The sequence below is a fragment of the Monodelphis domestica genome, chromosome X (assembly GCF_027887165.1).
Source record: "Monodelphis domestica isolate mMonDom1 chromosome X, mMonDom1.pri, whole genome shotgun sequence".
NCBI classification, from domain to species: Eukaryota; Metazoa; Chordata; class Mammalia; order Didelphimorphia; family Didelphidae; genus Monodelphis; species Monodelphis domestica.
Window position 1 is genome coordinate 58,383,250 of NC_077235.1, and position 18,558 is coordinate 58,401,807.

The following is an 18,558-nucleotide window of genomic DNA, read 5'->3' on the forward strand; positions in this document are numbered from 1 at the left end:
GATTTGGGGCAACCTGTAGTTCTTTGAATATCCTCACACAATATGGGCCTGGTAGTGTTGTCCTGGTCTATAACACTTTAGTCATTCTTCTGGGCACCACCTGCATTTAATGTGTAATATTTTAAAACTTGACTTTCATTTTATGGTGTTCAGCTAAAGCAATGTAATTAAAACCAGAGCCTAGGACTCTTGAAACTTAGCATCATAGAGTAGATGACAATTTTTTTCCCCCATTCTGAAAACTGGATTGCATTGTTAGCATTATATGTTTGTTTTTTTCCCTTGGGTTGGAGAGGATGGTATTTACAGGAGTAGATTTGAATATATGTAATTTATTTAACATACCCTCCAATTAAACTATTTTGATGAATAAAGAAGAGTATGGAATTTTTTTGGACCATGGCCACTTTGGATTCTCTTCTAGATACTGGACATGGTTGCTTGCTTGTTGTACTGGTGCCTTTCTTCATGTTATACATACACAAAGCAACATGGCCTGCTTTATATTTTAAGTATGTAAATACATTTCATTTAGTTTATCCTGGACGCTTTTTTTTTTTTAAGGTTCATGTTAATTTCTTGGGATTTTGCAAATAGTTCTTTTAGATTAGCTATAGTGCTGGCCAAATACTAATTGCTGTTGTACTATGATGGTTACTGATGGATAAGAGGTTGATAAAATGGAGGTGGAAAAATGAGGTTGTCTGGAGGAAAATAGTATAATTCCCCTAAAGTATGTTAATAGAAATGCAAAAAAGTCAAGTACAGGATTTCTTAAAAAACTAAAGACATAAAAATGGTTAGTAATGAAATGAGATAAAAATGGTGAGATCTGGTGTAGGTACACACACAATCATAAAAATATATGTATTTTTAAATAGTAAAGGTCATAGGACAATTGTTTTATTAGGGATTTTTTTTTTGTATTTTCTTATAGTTCCACCCTGATGACATGTGAGTGATTAATTTTTACATAGGTTCATGTTATAGCTTAAATATGAGTATAGCATAAACCTAAATGAGAACCATTTCATCAATGGTCCATTACTGTTTTGTTTTAGGTAGATGTGGGGTGCCTTTAAAATGAGTGGTTTTTAACTTAGAATGTTTTTTGAAAGAGTTATACTTTTGTGCTGTTATACATTCTGTCAGATTATTTCATGATTCCCATGCTTCTCATCTATGATTTCTAACTTTTTTAATTTTCTGGATATAGAAAATTCAATTGATAGATTTAAGTACACATTGATATAGTGGTGCCTAGACCTTTAAACAGTAATATAAAAAAATCACTTAAGGGTGGTGTTCTTTCTAATGCCATAATAATTATATCTTCAAAATTTAGGACTATCGTGAGGATATGCCCTCCATCCTAGCTGATGTATTCTGCATCTTAGGTAGGTATCAGTTCTTCATTTCAACTATGAAAAGAGCCATTTGATAAACTCATAAAATTTATAACCCCCCCAAAAAAGATTCTACAGGTGACTCATCTCTTTGGACTGGATATATTTAGTTAACTGCTTTTTCTTCCTGGAAATCTTGGAGTTTTATGAGTGAAGTACAATGGTAATTCAGGCATTTTGGGTTTACTCTTTTTCTTTTTTTTTTTAACCCTTATCTTCTGTCTTAGAATCAATACTATGTATTGGTTCCAAGGCAGAAGAGTGGTAAGGGCTAGGCAATGGGGGTTAAGTGACTTGCCCAGAGTCACAGTGAGGAAGTGTCTGAGGAAAGATTTGAACCTAGGACCTCTTGTTTCTAGGCCTGACTCTTAATTCACTGAGCCACCCAACTGCCCCCAGTTTACTCTTTTTTTTTTTTTGATAGGTTAGACATTCCAAGCAATTTAAAATTGCAGGTTATTTGATGGGTATGGTACCTAAATAATTCGCTGTAGTTCAGAAAAAATAACCGCCCTATTTAGTTGTTAATAGGTGGGCTATTTGATTTTATAAGGTCTAAAATTCTTAATTTCTGTAAATATGCTTCATCCTCTTTAATGACTTTTTTTCTCTTTCTTAAAAGAGAATAGGTCATTTGTAAAGACTGCCTTAATTTTGAAGTTGAGAAACTTTTTAAGCAAGTGAATAAAAGCCAGATTTAGAAATAGCCACTGCTCTCTTTATCCAAGATGAACTTATTGCCAGATAAGGGGAAAAGAAAATAAAGAGAACTGTTTCTGTTTTAGTGACCATGTATGTAGGTAAGGAAATCTAATCCTTTTCTTATCCTTATTTTAAGTGGACTCATAAGTTTATTTATACTCAAACATCTCATATCTGGACTAAAATCTTGAGTACATAATTACCTATAAATAGTTAAGTTAGATTGCATTTTGCTTGTTTTTATTTTATAAAAGAAGATATTGCACCACTTTTAAATACTTATTGTTAAATAAAAGTCTTCATGTATATATGTCACATTTCAGTTACTACTTTTGCTCTGATAAATTTGTTGATTTCATGTCTCATTGAAAGTACATTTTGACCTAAATAATTGCATACCCCTTTGAAAATATCTCTTTCAAGCTGGCAAAAATAATGACACAGAATTGTAAACAAGCAGGTCAGAATGGTTTGGGTTGTGAGTAAGATTTTCTGGAACAAGGAATTGACACTGAAAGTGAATTTTTCTGTAAATTCAGGCTGCTTGTCTTGAGTCTGTTGGGTAGCTTATTGTGATTTCTTTTTTATTTATTTAAACTATTTTTAAGAGAAGTATAACATAAAGCAAGTGAAATTTAAAAATGTATATTAGTCATTATTGATCGTGGAATTTAGGAATTGAAGATCTATTAGAGTCACTTTTAAAGAGAAAAACTTTTGTTCACTGGTAATTAAAGTGTTCAAACTATGATATTTTAGAATTCTGATGATTTATTGTGTTAGAAATCAGGAAGAAAAGAAGGTTTTTATATTTAAATAATTCAATAAAATGCTTCATTCTCATGATGTACCTGTAAAATAATTATTTTTCAGTAGGTAAATTTTTATGAATTCCTATTTGGTGCTCTTTTGGGGGAAATTAACATATTCATAGACTGCATATTTCAGCTTTTCAGGAAGATAGATGATAACCATAATATAAAAAATTTCTTTTCTAGGGCTTTCCCAGATAAAGATGGATAAATAAATCCATATTCTTATCTTGTTCTTGGGGTTTAAGGAGATAGGGCCTAGACTTTACTGAGATGCATGGCTATATTATAGCAGGATAGAAAGGCTTCTGAGCTCAAGAAATTGTGGTAATGGGCTTCCTTCTCCCTTTAAACAAAGCTTTAAGAATAAAAACAGGGAGACCAGCAAGAAGGACTTCTGAGACAGGCCTAAAGACAGACTTTGCACTGGCTGTGCAAAGGAGGATTAATTAAATGGTAAAGTGGCAAGGCTCATCAAAGATTTCTGGTGAGGCCAAGGAGATCCTAGGTTGAAAAATTGGGGAATAGCATGTGTCTGTAAAGAGAATGATTTTGATGAGAAGCCAAAGAAGATGGATGTAGGTCCCAAAAAGGAAAAGCTGTGATTCCTTAAGGATTTAGAGGGATGAAAGAGTTACGCTTTAAGGGATGGGTGAACCGGAGGTACCAGAATATTGTAGACTAATGAGAAGACTGACAGTGAAGGTCAAGAGAAGAGCCGACTGACTGGGAAGGGGATAGTAATTGTTGGAAGTATCAGGAAGGAGATAGATTGATGCTCTGAAACCTATGTGAACAGAGTCCCTATAACTTAACTGTTGGTACTCTGAAATTCCATTACACCTCAGTTAAAGATTAGTCATAAATATTAGTGTGTATCTGTGAATCCTGGCAACTTGATACCAAAAGTTGGAACTATTTCATTGTGCTAGCTGTCTTATTTTAAAAAGCAACCCCGGGGGCAGCTGGGTGGCTCAGTGGATTAAGAGTCAGGCCTAGAGACAGGAGGTCCTAGGTTCAAATGTGGCCTCAGATACTTCCCAGCTGTGTGACCCTGGGCAAGTCACTTAACCCCCATTGCCTAGCCCATACCACTCTTCTGTCTTGGAACCAATACACAGTATTGACTCCAAGATGGAAGGTAAGGGTTTAAAAAAAAAAAAGCAAGCCCCTCTCCCCCAAATATATTTCTTGAGTGCTTTGAAGAATTCATGGAACTCTTACTCTTCTGACATTAGAAAAACAATTTTTTATGACTGAACAATGTTATAGAAACTATGCTAGCTATTTTGAACATTTACTATGACATTAAAATTTGAAAATACTATATAATTTTTGAAGCATTGGGGTGTGAATATCATTTTGACTTCTTGAAGGTTATGCCATATATTCTGGCAAGTCCTAATATGATAACCAGCTTCCACTACTTATGGCAATGGACTGTCTACTTTTTGAAGATCAGCCAAACTAAGAATGGAGAGTTTTGTTATTAGTAGTTTGGCTGTTTGTAGATTAATTCCTTGGCTATGGTAATTATTAGTCAAAATATTATAAAATGGCCTTCGGTCTCATGGCCTTTTTTCACTTATGTGCTCGTGGTGGCAAAATGGTAGAAAAAGAGACTGAAGATATTAAGGATCATCTTATTTTTAGACAGTATAAAACTTAGTGGTTGGTATTCTAAATCTGACATCCTTTATGTAGTGATTAAGTGGACTGAGTCATATCAATCTTGACTAAGGAGATCTTAACCTTTTTTTGTGTCATGGACCCTTTAGCAATGTAGTGAAATCTTTGGACCCCTTTTCAGAATTAAGTTTTTAAATGGATAAAAGTAAAATACATAGGATCATAAAGGAAACCAATTATATTACAATTAAATCATAAAAAAAAATTTAAAATAAGTAACAGATTTCAGGTTAAGAACCCCTACTATGAAGCCATTGGAAAGAAGGAAGTCAGTGGCTCTCAGATACTAATTTGTGGGGTTGGTTTTTACAATGTACCCAAAGGCAACAAGAAACATCTCATGGGGCATCTGATTTTGTTGTATTGGAGAGACTTCAATAAATATTAGCAAAAGGAGAATATTGTGAAAATAATAGCAGTTTATACATCAACCTCTTCAGAGGATGAAAAAGTAGATAAATTTTATAAAGAATTTTATAGCACTTTCCAGATTAAGAAAAAACATGTCCTTTGATACTTGATGATTTCAATTCAAAGATGGGAATGAGTGAGGATGGTGAGTATATTGGAAATCATGAACTAGGAATAAGGAATGAAAGAGGCCAAAGTACATTTTTATGTCCTTTCTTCATGAATGTTTTTTAAAAGAACCTGTAAATGATAGAAATGGTTAACACTCAGAAGCATCACAAAAATTTAGTTGTATTATATTTAAATAGAAGATTATAGAACTTGAGAATTGGAAGGGGCTTTACCAGTCACCTAGTAGAGCCCATATGTGATAAGGGCTTTCCACTAAAACACTTCATATAGGTGATCATCCAGCTTCTTGAAGATAAGAAGCAACTTGTAACTGATCAGCCACTCTTGAAATCAGTTGTCTTTAGTCAGATCTATTGTCTCGTTAGAGCAGAAGTCAAAAGTGGTTTATAGTTGAAGAAAAAATAGTGAGAAACTAATCAATCCTCACATTTTCAAACAAGTTAGTGATAATGAAAAATGGATAAGGGATTGAAGAAAGGACATTGACACTGCTTATAATAATTTCTTAGAAAACTTTAACTGTTATAAAACACTTGTCATAATAAGGAGACCACAAGTGAGTAGTCCGTAAACACTTGACTTGCCAAACAGACAGCAGCCAAGTACAACACTAGTTTAAAATATAAACTCATTTAAAAAATCTTACAGAGAATGATAATGAACAGTATTGCCTTATAAAGCAGAGAAAAGCAGTAGAGGGTGAAACTGTTTTAAAGAAAGCCTTAAGGATAGAGATACAAGGGCATTCAAGAATGAAAATGGAAGAACAACAAACAGAATAAATAAGGAAGAGAAACCAAAAGTTTTTTATTATAAATTTTCGTAGTTCAAGCATCATGCAAGTATTAAACTTGGTCTTTTAATATCATAGTTTCAGTTGTGCTTCCAAAGGTACTAAAGAGACCCTAAATGGGAAAATTAGATGGATTGGACCAGGTGTACATTGAGGAGCTGGGAGGGTGGAGTAGCAACACACTTATGAGGGCATTGAATCAGTTTATAAAGTATTTGGAAGAGGTGGGAAGATACCAAAGGCATAGAACATAATGTCCCTTATTAATAGCAAAATAAAAAGGCAGTTGAGAGCATTGACTATTGCAGTAGTTTGTGCCTATTTTCCTATCTGTACACACAAAATTTTATTAGAATAATCAACTCATGCAGAGAAGTATCTTTGAGAATATTAGGAAATAGGCAGATATTTCAGGACAGCTCTTATCTTTACCATCACAATTGAGAAAGATGTAAAATATTACAAATGGCATTAGAGCAAAATGCTACCAATAAGGTATTTATTTATTTGCTATAATTATTCTGGACTCTGAAAGATATCTAAGAGACTTTGATCTGTGACTTCTTGATCATATATATATATTAGATGAAGTTCAAAATGAGATGATTGTGTTTTTCACTGTGATAGAAAAGATCCAGAACAGAATTCAAGTTGATGGATTGCCTAAAATGGTGAAGTTAACCAAATGTTTTTATTCACCAAGGATATTGTGCTACTTGCATCAAGTCCTAGAAAATTAGAGGCTTTCCTGGACTATGTCCAAAACTAATGAATCGAGTTTGGGCTAACTAGAAAAAGCCAAGTAGATGAAGAATGTCTCTTGACCAGATTATGGTAATTGAGTTGAATGAGCAATCCCTAGAACTTGTCTGTATGTGTATGTGGGCTAATAATACATAGACTGTGAGTTAGTTGTAAAATTAGGAGGAATGTGAGCTAGATTACCTTGAAGAAATTTCAAAGCTCCTTTAAAAGTATATCACACTGGCAAGTTTTATGATGTGTACAAGATTACATGGGTATAAATGGATGGATAGGTTGCAATTTTCATCCTTCTAGGGCATAACCACATCAGTGAAATAGTAGATCCTATTTGAATATTTGAAGGGTTTTGTTTCTGAGAAGCTTAATTGGGTAGAATGTTAAGCCAGCCAAAGTCATGTATTTGATCTATCATTTGGAATAAAAGAATTAGAAGTGACTTTAGATATAATTTAATCTATTCCTATACCCAGTGTAGAAATCTTCTAATCATTGGCTGATGGTTATTCAGCTTGTGCTTCAACACTGCAGTGATGTGGAGCTTCATTATTTTTTATGTTTGCTCATTCTATTGTTGTACAGCTCTAGTGGTTAGCCCCCCCCCCCCCCCCAATTAATTGTTAAACTAAAAAAGATGTATTCTAATTTCGGTGGCCAGAGACTGTAATTTTCATATTGGCTAACCATCTCATGAACACATCTATTGGCTTAAAGGAATCTGATGAGATGGTATGGATCCTTCATAGGAGAAATAATTCAAAGTATATACCCATTTCACTTGTGAAGGGCAGTAACAAACTTAAGAAACAAATTATTTTAGTAATTATTTTAAATAAAGTAAACTGGTTTGGAGAGGCCAAAAGGTTTAAAGCATGCAGTAAAAAGTATAAAACAATTAATTTTATTTATCTTTGTCATTTGCTATAGATATTGAGACAAGTTGTTTAGAAGAAAAAAGCAAAAGAGACCATTTTACACAGTTGGTGTTATCCTGTTTGGTAAGTATATCCTTTAGAATTTTTTTCTTTGCTGAACTTTCTGGTTTAGGACATGACTTGTGATTTCTTAATTTTTAATGCTAATATGGAGCATGGAGTGGTAATAATTTGAAACAGGTAATCTGATAACTCCCAAATCAGATTTGACTTTGGGATGTATTATGTCCTTATATTTTTGGCTATTTTTGACATTCTGGAAATTCATAACACTAAAAAGAGCCTAAAACAATTTATTACCTTCTAAAGGGGGTGTATAAAATCTTTTCTTAGTTCCTTCTTGATCCCTGCATTTATTAAATTTATTAATTTATTAAATTAAATAAACAAGCATTTATTAAATTCTTACAATATGCCTTTACCAGGCAGTTTTCTATAAGCACTGAGGAGACAAAATAGTCCCTGCTCTTAAGGAGCTCACATTCTAATGGAGGAAGACAGCATGGTCATAAGTAGACAATACAAAGTGTATACAATGAAAATTAGAGTTAAGCTAATTAGAGCAGAGGCGATAAGTAGCATTGGGGATTTGGGCTTGATAGAAGGACAGGAAAGGTCTGGAGAAGATAAGATTAATTTGAACTGAGTCTTGAATGAAGCCAGGGAAACTAGAAGTTGGAGGTGAGAGAGAGAACATTCTAAGCATGGGGGCATCTAGTGCAAATGCACTTGTTGATAGAGGGAAATTGTTGCCTGAGGAATAGAAAGTAGGTTAGTGTATCTGGATTAGTAGTAGCTGGATCCTGGGAATGAAAATAAAGCTCAATGCAAAGGACCCATTTGAATTCTGCCTATTCTGTTTGTCACCTTCAAGTATGATAAAGATAAAATTTAGTCTGAAAGGTTGTTCCTTTTAGTTGTACTGGAGTGTGGAGAGGAAATATTAAACAACTTAATATATCTTAAAATCCTTAAAAAGCAACAAATAAAATGAACATATTTCTATTTGCCAGACAACAGAAATAAAGCATATGAAATTAAGTCTCAATTATGTACAACTCCTTTTCATTTTAGCTATATAATAAGTAATTTTATCTTTCAAAGTTACTCTGCTTTTCTGGTTCCTTCTGTTCCTCTCTGTAACTTTTTTATTAAAAGAGTTTTGTTTTTATTGTCATGCAAAACACACCTCTGTATTGGTCATTGTTGTAAGAGACAAGTCATATGTAACCAAAACCCCAAAATAAAACCATAAATACTAAAAGATGTCTCCAACAATTCTTTCTCTGGTGGATAGCATTCCCCATTATAAGTTTCAGGATTGTCCTGCATTGCATTGCTGAGAGAGTAGCCAAGTCTTCACAGATAATAATTGTCCAATATTGCTGTTATTATGTGCAGTGTTCTCTTAGTTCTATTTATTGTGCTCTGCATCAATTCCCACAAATCTTTCCAGCTTTTTCTGAAATCTTGCTTATCATTTCTTATAGCACAACATACAGTATAAATTCCCTTACCAACATGTACCACAATTTGTTCAGTCATTCCCCAATTGATGGACAGTCTCTCAATTTCTAATTCTTTGCCACTACAAAAAGAGCTGCTATACATAGTTTTTTCTCTGTACCTTTAAAAAATTATTTCAGTGACCATTAAGAAAAAAATTTTTTTTTTACAATCTTATTGTTACTTCTTCCTTTCTTCCCAATCCCAATTGAAAAATAAGAAGACTAAATTTCTGAAAACAAATATCCTTTCTGTCAGATCAATAGTATGTTTGATCTGAAATCCTCTGGAATTTTGGTTGTCCATTGTATTGATCAGAGGGAATAAATCTCAATATCCCTCCCTTTTCAATTCTTAGTTACAGATTCTTTGCTAAATAAAACTAAACAGAACAGAGTATGACCAAAAAGCTGAAAAGAAAAAAAAAGCTCTGTACCTCTGATTTTAATCTTAAAAATTTCCATTCATAAATTTTGAGAACTGAGATTTTAACTGAACATTTTCAGAGCTTTGCAACACTACTATAACCTTGTTTTTTCAGTCCCTGAAAACACTCATTAGTGAGATTACTCTATTAAAAAGTTCTTTTTGTACTTTAGTAACTTAATGCCTATGAATGGTAATGAAGATATATCCACTTGTATACCTGCGATATGTTGAATAATGTATAATAAGGTTCTATCATTTTTAGTTGTATTATGTTCAATAGATATTTGTGTGTTCAATAAAGGTATTTAAACAAGGAGTTTTAGTTAAAATTGTATCCAGTGTGAGGAGATAATTTTGGAAATTTTCTTTGGATAAATTGTGCACGCCTGTGTGTGTCTCTAAATCTTTGAAAAGGCATTTCTCCGAGAAGTGACATTATTTAAAAAGTGCTAATTTATCAGTGATTTAGTAAAATCATCAAATGATGCATATTATTAAGAATCTTTTATATTATTTTAAATATGTATCATTTTTATTAGTATATATAAAGAAAATGAGTTGATGTGAACAGATTTGAAATAGATGGAAAAATTGTCTTGGGGAGAAGAGAAGTGATTTGATACAAAAATTATAATTTATTTTGTAGTAAATATTAGTTCTATACTATTTGTTCATACAGAAAACAAAGGTAAAATGCCATTACTGGAAAGTAGAAATGTTCCTTCTGTATTGTAATGAGTTTTTACTTATAGCTCATTGGAATATTATGTCAAGATAGATTTCAGTTTAACTAGAATTTCACCCATAGTACTTAAAATTTGTATAATATATGGTAAACTTTCTTGAGTATTTAAAAAAAAACAAACGATTACATAGCTTGACTGCATACACATCAAGTGCCTCTGGAATATTTTTGGTTTTAGTCTTTGGAGAATTCACATTTCAGTTAAATTGCTTAAGCAGCAAAATTATGTTTCATGTTAAATTACCTATATATAGCATTTGATTTTTGTGTTTGAGAGTTAAGACAATGCCTTGAAATCATGTAGAATAAAAATACAAACTTGAAAACGTAGAAAAAACAGTATTTTTAAAAAAGTCATTTTTTTTTATGCAGTATTTAGTTTCAGACACAATCCTAAAGGAACGTTTGGATCCAGAAACCTTGGAATCTTTAGGACTTATTAAGCAGTCGCAACAATTCAACCAAAAATCTGTTAAAATCAAGACAAAACTTTTGTAAGTATTATGCATGTTATGTTAGATTAGGTGGTAAGAGTTAATTGATATTTTCAATTCCTGTTTTGTATATATTGCTTATTTTTAAAGACCATAGTATTGGCTTTTTTTGACTTTTACTTCTTTAAAGTAACTCAAAAGGTAGGTCAATGGTTAAAATTTTCCTCTGATTATAAAACAATTTATTCAACACTATATAGGAAAAAATAAAAATTTTCTTGAAAACTCGTCTTTTTTAAATTCCTTAATTATGAAAATCTTAACTTGATGTTAAAATTACTAAAACTTTATGAAATACCATAATCCAAAAAGTAAAATACAAAAAGCTGTATGTGCATTTGTATTCACTTAACTTGATCTTATTTAACTATGTTTTCTTTCAGTTATAAGCAGCAAAAATTCAACCTCTTAAGAGAAGAGAATGAAGGTTATGCAAAATTGATTGCAGAATTGGGGCAGGATTTGTCTGGAAGTATTACTAGTGACTTAATCTTAGAAAATATCAAATCTTTAATAGGTAAGGCATATGTGACATTTGATGTATGCATTTTGACAGTTTTTTAAAATTGCTAGTGAATATCCTTTTATAAAAAGGCCATAAATTAATGTTATTCCATATGCTTTTTTAAAAAACCCTTGCTATTAGAGACAGTATGCTATAGGGGATAGGCTCCTGAACCCACGTTCAGATCATCCTTTCTGTGACATGTAACTGTGCCCAGACAATCACTTAACTTCTCACAGCCTAAGGTTTTTTGATGTGTAAAGTGGGAATAATAACACTTGTAATTCTTATACTACCTTAATATAATAATTCCTTGCAGGATTGTGTGATGCTCAAAGGAGATATTATATGAAGTGCTTTGCAAATTTTAGTCATTTAGACTAACGATTTTCATTTGTAGAGTGAACTCCCTCAGTCTATACACATCAGCACCTTTTGTACAACTTATAGTCTTAGAGCACTAAGCCTAGGTCACTGAGAGCTTAAGGGACTTGTTCAGGTTTATACAACCAGTATGTATCAGAGGTGGGAATTGAACCCAGCTCATCTTGATTCAGGTCAGCATTCCTTACTGTACTATATTTTCTCTTCATCCTATCATTATTAGTAAAAAAATTAAAAGCTCCAAGCCCTGTATACTCTCTCTCATCTTTATTCCTAGGCAGGAGACAATCTATGAATAATTCCCCTTTTGTTTAAGGGTGCTCTTTCTTTTAATTTGAACTTATCTTACAAAAATCTGGAGACCAAGAAGGCAGCTTACTCTAGTTAACTTATCCTTTGATACTGAACAGGAATGGTTTTCCTGAGTTGTGGATCTAGTGGTATGGGGTCCCTTTCGTCTAGATTCCTAACCTGGGGTCTGTGAACTTTTAAAAATATACATATATTGGTAATTCTATTTTAGTATAATTGGTTTGCTTTTTAATCCTATGTGTTTTGTTTTGTACATTTAAAAACATTCTGAGGAAGAATCTGTGGTACCAAAAAGTTTTAAGAAATAATGCTCTAGAATCATTCAGGATCAGGGTTGAATTTTTCATTCAGATTTCAGGAACTTAATACCATTTCAAATATTTTCTGAAGAGCGCTATTTTCAAGAAAAAATTAGAAGGAAATAGAGCCTAACAACTAGGTGGACAGTGTTAAGAAAAGACCTCTCTTTTGTCCTTTCTAGCCACTGAGCAGCCTAGCTGTTCTAGATGAGTCTTTCAAAAGATCTTTAGCTTTGCCTAGAAATAGAACAGCTCTAACCTCACTTCCTGTTCTGTAATCTATTTTTTAAAGTTGTTTCTGAAAGTTAACTGCTTTATAAGAAATGGTATTCATTTACTTATGAATATTGTTAACCTTATATCTGTTATAGGATGTTTTAATCTGGACCCGAACAGAGTTCTGGATGTCATTTTAGAAGTCTATGAATGCAGACCAGAATATGATGAGTTCTTTGTACCTTTAATAGAATCCTATATGTATATGTGTGAACCTCAAACACTATGTCATATTCTTGGATTCAAATTTAAGTTTTATCAGGTATTATTTTATGTATGTGTGTGTGTGTGTATAATCTTAAAATGCCACTGATTTATATATGTATTAATCTTAGATTTTAGTTTTTTTCCTTTTAATTAAATGGCATTGATTTGAGTTAATATTATCATCTTGTTGGCTTTATTCTTTTGTCCTCCTAATTATGGTAGGACAAGTCTTTAATTTGCAGCTGAAAGGTCCAATGGGCTGCTGGTTAATTTACTTTAGTTAAAAATTGTTCTTCTATTGGAGCCTCCTAAAGGGCAGGAGTCAGGTGGACTCATTTGTTCCATTCCTTCCCCTCCCTCAAATCTGAAGTATAAGGAAAAGATTATAAAGAAAGATTAGAGGGAAGAGGAAGAAAGATATAGAAAGTGTTTTGGAGAGAGAAGGAACAGGCCAGAGAAGAAAAGTAGCTGCTTCTCTTACTACAAGTCAGGGGGATCTATTCTCCTTTCTGATCTTGAGAAGAGAAATACAAATATTTTAGAATACGAAAGGCTTTGGGACCTTCTGGATATGGAGAGATGAAGGCAATGGTGCTGTAGTATTCTGGTGCCCTGGATTATAATGTTCATCAGTATTAGGTATCTCAATGTTAAATTTAGTTTTTGGAATTTTACCACTTAGATAAGTATTTGTATTAACAAATATCCCTTTAAAAATGCCAGTTGCTTTAAGCTACCCTTGAGCTAGATCTTTTTGGTCTAACTCGTTCTTATTGATGGTTATAGCAGTACTAATGCACCTGGAAGTTTTGTAAAGTAAGTTTTTAATTTATGTTTTTCCACATCCATTCCTTTTTATATTAGATCATATTATAGGTAGCAGAAAGATTGCTCTTGATTTGATTTTTTTGTGGTTCTTTTGTTAAATGGCATTCATTATTTTTTTTCTAGGAACCAAATGGAGAAACACCATCATCTTTATACAGAGTTGCAGCAATACTTCTGCAGTATGATCTTATTGATTTAGACGATCTTTATGTTCATGTAAGTTATTTAGACCAAAGAGAAAAGAGTATTGTATGTCCATTATACAGTTGGGAAGGAGGAATAGGAAACCATGTAGCACTGTAAAATTGTTGAGGGACAGAGGAGAGGAACAGTTTTTGGTAGTATTTGACATGTTAGCCCTCATAAATAATTACTTTGTATTTACAAGTTAAAGTTTTAAGAGTGAAGCTTGAGCCAGACCTAGGCTGCATTTTGTCACTTGGGAATGTTCTTTTTCTTCCTACTATGATGATGTTTTTAGGCACTTAGTTGAAATGGGAGCTGCATCATTCTATCCCCTTTTAATGCAAATGCCTTTTTAATATGTGATTTAAATTAGGAGATAGTTGCTTTGGGCTGCCCATGGTTTTTGAACTTAACCTGGAAAATTGGGATTTATGAGCAAAGAGGATATTCTGAAATGTCTTGTTTTCTTGTGATAATTTTTATGAGTACTGTCATCACTTCAAACTCAGCATGCCTAAAACAAAGCTAATATTGTCTCTACCCCCAAGTAGCTTTCATCTCTCAATTTTGCTGTCTCTGTCACTAATAAACTAATTTCTGCTTTTTCAGGTTCTTAATGTTCAAAACAAAAGCTTATTTTAGAATCCTTTAAAGTGATAAACTATTTAAAACTCAGAATTACTAAATCCTTTTAAATTAGTCCCAAATTAGTCACTATAATCCTTTAGAGAAGCAATAAAGGCAAATTGATAAGAAAACCTGTTACGAGGGAAATGGAAAATTGTGCATATAAGTGGAACTTCTAATTTTGAATGCATCATGTATATTACTTGTGAAGTCCTATAATCATGATGAAACAGGTCATCTAGTCAAAACTTTTCATTTTATAATGGAGAAAATTAGAGGGGTTAAGTGGTTTGTCTATGGTGTCTTGTCTAGTATATAGCACAGTCAATTTTTGAGCTCAGATCTGTCCCATGACTATAAATCCAGTATTCTTTACTATGTTTCTTTATACTACTTCACTCTATCCCCATTTTACAGATAAGGAAATCGATGCTTAGATCAAATGACTTGCCCAGGCTAGTAGTATTGGAATCAGGATACGAACTCGATTCTCTCCTGATTCCAAGACTAGCTTTCTTACTACTTCACTATGCTGCCTCTTGGACTTTTGGAGAAATTGTTGAAAATTCGAAAATTCGTTTCTCACATTTTGATGCAATGGACAGATAGTTGGGATTATCCATTTTACATAATTTTAACTCTTATTTGTATAGCTTCTTCCAGTGGATAATACCATTCTCGATGAACACAAACAAGAAATTGTGGAAGCCAAGCAAATTGTTAGAAAACTTACCATGCTTGTCTTGTCTTCTGAAAAGATGGATGAGAGAGACAAAGAAAAGGAAAAAGAGGAGGAGAAAACAGATAAGGTACTTAAAATATACAAGTAGAATTAATCACAGCACTTTATTTTTAAATTACAAAGAAGAATCCTCATGAGTGGAATCAATATATAGGCTTATATTTGTAAGCATTCTTGCTGCCAGTGAAACCCTATATTTTAGGGCACATTGCTAACATCTAAAATTGACTATTTTAAATCTGTTGGGAAGCTTTTCAAAAGTCTGGTCACATTTTTTTCCTAGTAAGCTTAAAAAGTAGTATTTATAAAGGGATTTTCAAATCAAACTCGAGGTTTTAAATATTTGTGGCAGATATGAACTAAGATAACTGACACTAAACTGGTTTAATTCAAGTCCACAAGTTATTTTAAAAATGAGATGAAGAAAACACTTCATATTTCACAGATAATAAGGAACAAAGGAGGGTTGTTTTATAGTAAACTCTCCATTTAATTGTAACCAAATTAACCAGAATTTTTTTCAGTGGTCTACTTTTATATGAATGAGGTAAATTATAAAAAAAACCCTGATATTGGGGATTTTCTTAAAAAGGAAGAATTTGAGATTGAGTTGAAGCTCAGGACTGTCTTTCTTTAATAAAGCATAGTGGTAATAAATAGCAAGCATGTTGACCTGGATTTAAAGCAGAATCCTCAATTATCAAAAAAGATCCATGTCCTTAAAGCAAGAAAGTATGCAAATTAGGTTTTTAACCAAAAAGATACTTAAGTAACCAATTCATTTTGTAGGAACACTTTCTCTGAGCATTTTGATTGGTTATTTAATGTCTTTGAGGAACTGTAATGTGGACTTATTTAATAAAGATGTACTTCTAATTATAGATTAATCAAAGCCTTAGTGTCAGCATAATTACTGTATTAATTTCCTGGTTCCATTTTTACCATTAAAAAAAAATGGCCCAAAACCTTAATTCTACTTTTATCAAAATACATTTAAAAAGCAGTTACTTTTTTTAAAAAATCTTTTAAAATCAATTACATTTTCTGTTTTAAAAAAGGGTAGCTTAAATAAAATTTAAAGAAAAAAAAAAGGGTAGCTTATGCTCCGTGCATGACAATGTTGATGATTTTATTAGAAAAAGTTATCTAGATTTTTTTTGTCCATGTGTTTGTTTTTTAGCCACCTGACAACCAGAAACTTGGTTTATTGGAAGCTCTGTTAAAGATTAGTGATTGGCAACATGCACAAAACATTATGGATCAGATGCCCCCATTTTATGCTTCTTCACACAGGCCAATAGCCATTGCTCTTTGCCAGCTTATCCATGTTACTATTGACCCCCTCTACCGAAGGTATGTTATCTATTTTACTAATCATTAAAATAATCCTTTAGGACAGTAAGAGAAATTTATGTTTTATCAAACTGTACATTATTTGTGCATTACACTAAATTATAATGTTATGAAATATGCACAGGGTATAATCTTGATTAATAAAAGTTATTAACTAGTGGCCAAAAGCTCTCCTCTCAAATCTAAACTGAAGTTAGTACATGCGTATGTCAAGAAATTTAGGTCATTGTGATACCTGGACTCTAGATCTCTGTTATCTTTTCACAAAGGTTGTGTATGGTACCATCTACTTTCATCTCATGTTAAATAATTCTACTTGAAATTTTGGCTCCATGATGTGTAGGCTGCTTTTTTTCACCATTGCCATCATAAGCTTTGCCTTTCCACAGTTACTCTGACAATCCTAGGAGTACTTCAGTTCTGTTTCTTAGGGGGCAGTAGCAGTGGCAACTTTGGCAGTAGTCTCTGTCTTAGTGATCCCAGATTTTGAAACCCATGAAGATATTGGCTGTTGTTTTAATTTCCTCCTGTGCTATGAGGAAATCTCCTTGGATAGTATCTTCTATAACTACAATAATCTAGTTGTCGGCAGGACAACATTGTGGGCTTATTGTCTTCCCCATACGAATTACATGTAAAATTTGACCCCTTTCCCCTATTATCTCTCCAATAATTAGTGTAGAAAGCACCCAGATTAAAAAGTAATAACACTTGACATTTAGCTATACCTACATCTTCTTGGTCTTTTGGTTTTCTGTGTCACTGAGACCCATCTCAAATCTTTGGAAAACCTGTTCATGCTGTTTAATCTTCCTCCAATGTGTGTGTGTCTGTGTTTTAATTGAAATATATTTAGAAATAAAAGCTCTCAAGAATTCCTTTAATTGGATTGTTAAGCTTAATGGCTTTTTTTTTAAACTCTTACCTTCCATCTTGGAGTCAATACTGTGTATTGGCTCCAAGGCAGAAGAGTGGTAAGGGCTAGGCAATGGGGGTCAAGTGACTTGCCCAAGGTCACACATCTGGGAAGTGTCTGAGGCCAGATTTGAACCTAGGATCTCCCGTCTCTAGGACTGGCTCTCAATCCACTGAGCTACCCAGCTGCCCCCTAACCTTAATGTTTTTAAGGAGTGAGGCAAAAAGGTTGTGGACTCTTCTACTTTCTTGATATTTGTCTATATGTTTCTGCACTATACATAGATCTTTGCTCAGCTAATCTAACAAAATAAAATTATGGGGACAAAAATTGTAGGAGTTACAGAGTAATTTGATGATGTAAAGTGAATTGACTTAGCACTTTTAAAATGGTGTAGTTGTCACCTTGGTGTAAAAATTGTTTTATTTCTTGGTTTTTATAGAGTTGGTGTACCTAAAGGTGCTAAAGGATCAATTGTTGCTCTGTTGCAAAACAAGCGAGCACCAAAACAGGCAGAGAGTTTTGAAGATATGAAGAAAGAAGTATTCGATATGCTCTGTCATCTTGGTCCTCACCTTTCTCATGATCCCATTTTGTTTGCCAAAGTGGTGCGCTTAGGGAAAGCATTTATGAAAGAGGTTAGTAAGATTTCTTTTCTAGGAAAAACATTTCTTAGGTGAAAATTTTCTGTTCTTGGATCATATTTGTATATAGAAGTGTCTCTTGAGCTCTGAAAATAGAATGTAACTTAATCTAATTTTAAAAAACTCATGTTTGGTAAATAAAATCTAAGGGCCTTAAGCCTAATGGTAAGTGAAATCTTACATAAACTCACATTGGGTAAAATGCTGCACCTAGAAACCATACTTTGGACTAGTAATTTTGTTTTAATTTGGGGTAACTCTTAGGATCCCCTTTATTTCTCATGACTTTCTTTCAATTAGTTTTTTTTCCTGAGTTTATCTTAAGTGTGGAAAAACTGTAGAAAGCACATCATTCATTAAAAGAATGATAAGAGAAGTAAAAAGCTTTTGTCCCCATAGCTGGTGCTAAAATGGGTCAGAGAACTCTTGCTACCAAGTCACTGTAGTGAGTGTTTTTGTTGTT

At 32.9% G+C, this 18,558-nt stretch overlaps 1 protein-coding gene across 7 annotated transcripts in view; it reads left to right on the top strand.

Moving 5' to 3' along the window:
* Positions 1-18,558, top strand: part of THOC2 (THO complex subunit 2) — an 89,045-nt gene that overhangs the window by 13,776 nt on the left and 56,711 nt on the right. For all 7 annotated transcript variants that reach the window (XR_008914558.1, XR_008914561.1, XR_008914559.1 and 4 more), the window contains exons 5-13: positions 1,346-1,397; positions 7,635-7,705; positions 10,695-10,816; positions 11,200-11,333; positions 12,688-12,854; positions 13,751-13,843; positions 15,094-15,249; positions 16,363-16,535; positions 17,894-18,089. Coding sequence is in view for 3 of the 7 variants with exons in the window: in XM_056808981.1 (XP_056664959.1) it covers positions 1,346-1,397; positions 7,635-7,705; positions 10,695-10,816; positions 11,200-11,333; positions 12,688-12,854; positions 13,751-13,843; positions 15,094-15,249; positions 16,363-16,535; positions 17,894-18,089 (1,164 nt within the window). In the remaining 4 variants the exon portion in view is untranslated. The remainder of the gene's footprint in view (positions 1-1,345; positions 1,398-7,634; positions 7,706-10,694; positions 10,817-11,199; positions 11,334-12,687; positions 12,855-13,750; positions 13,844-15,093; positions 15,250-16,362; positions 16,536-17,893; positions 18,090-18,558) is intronic.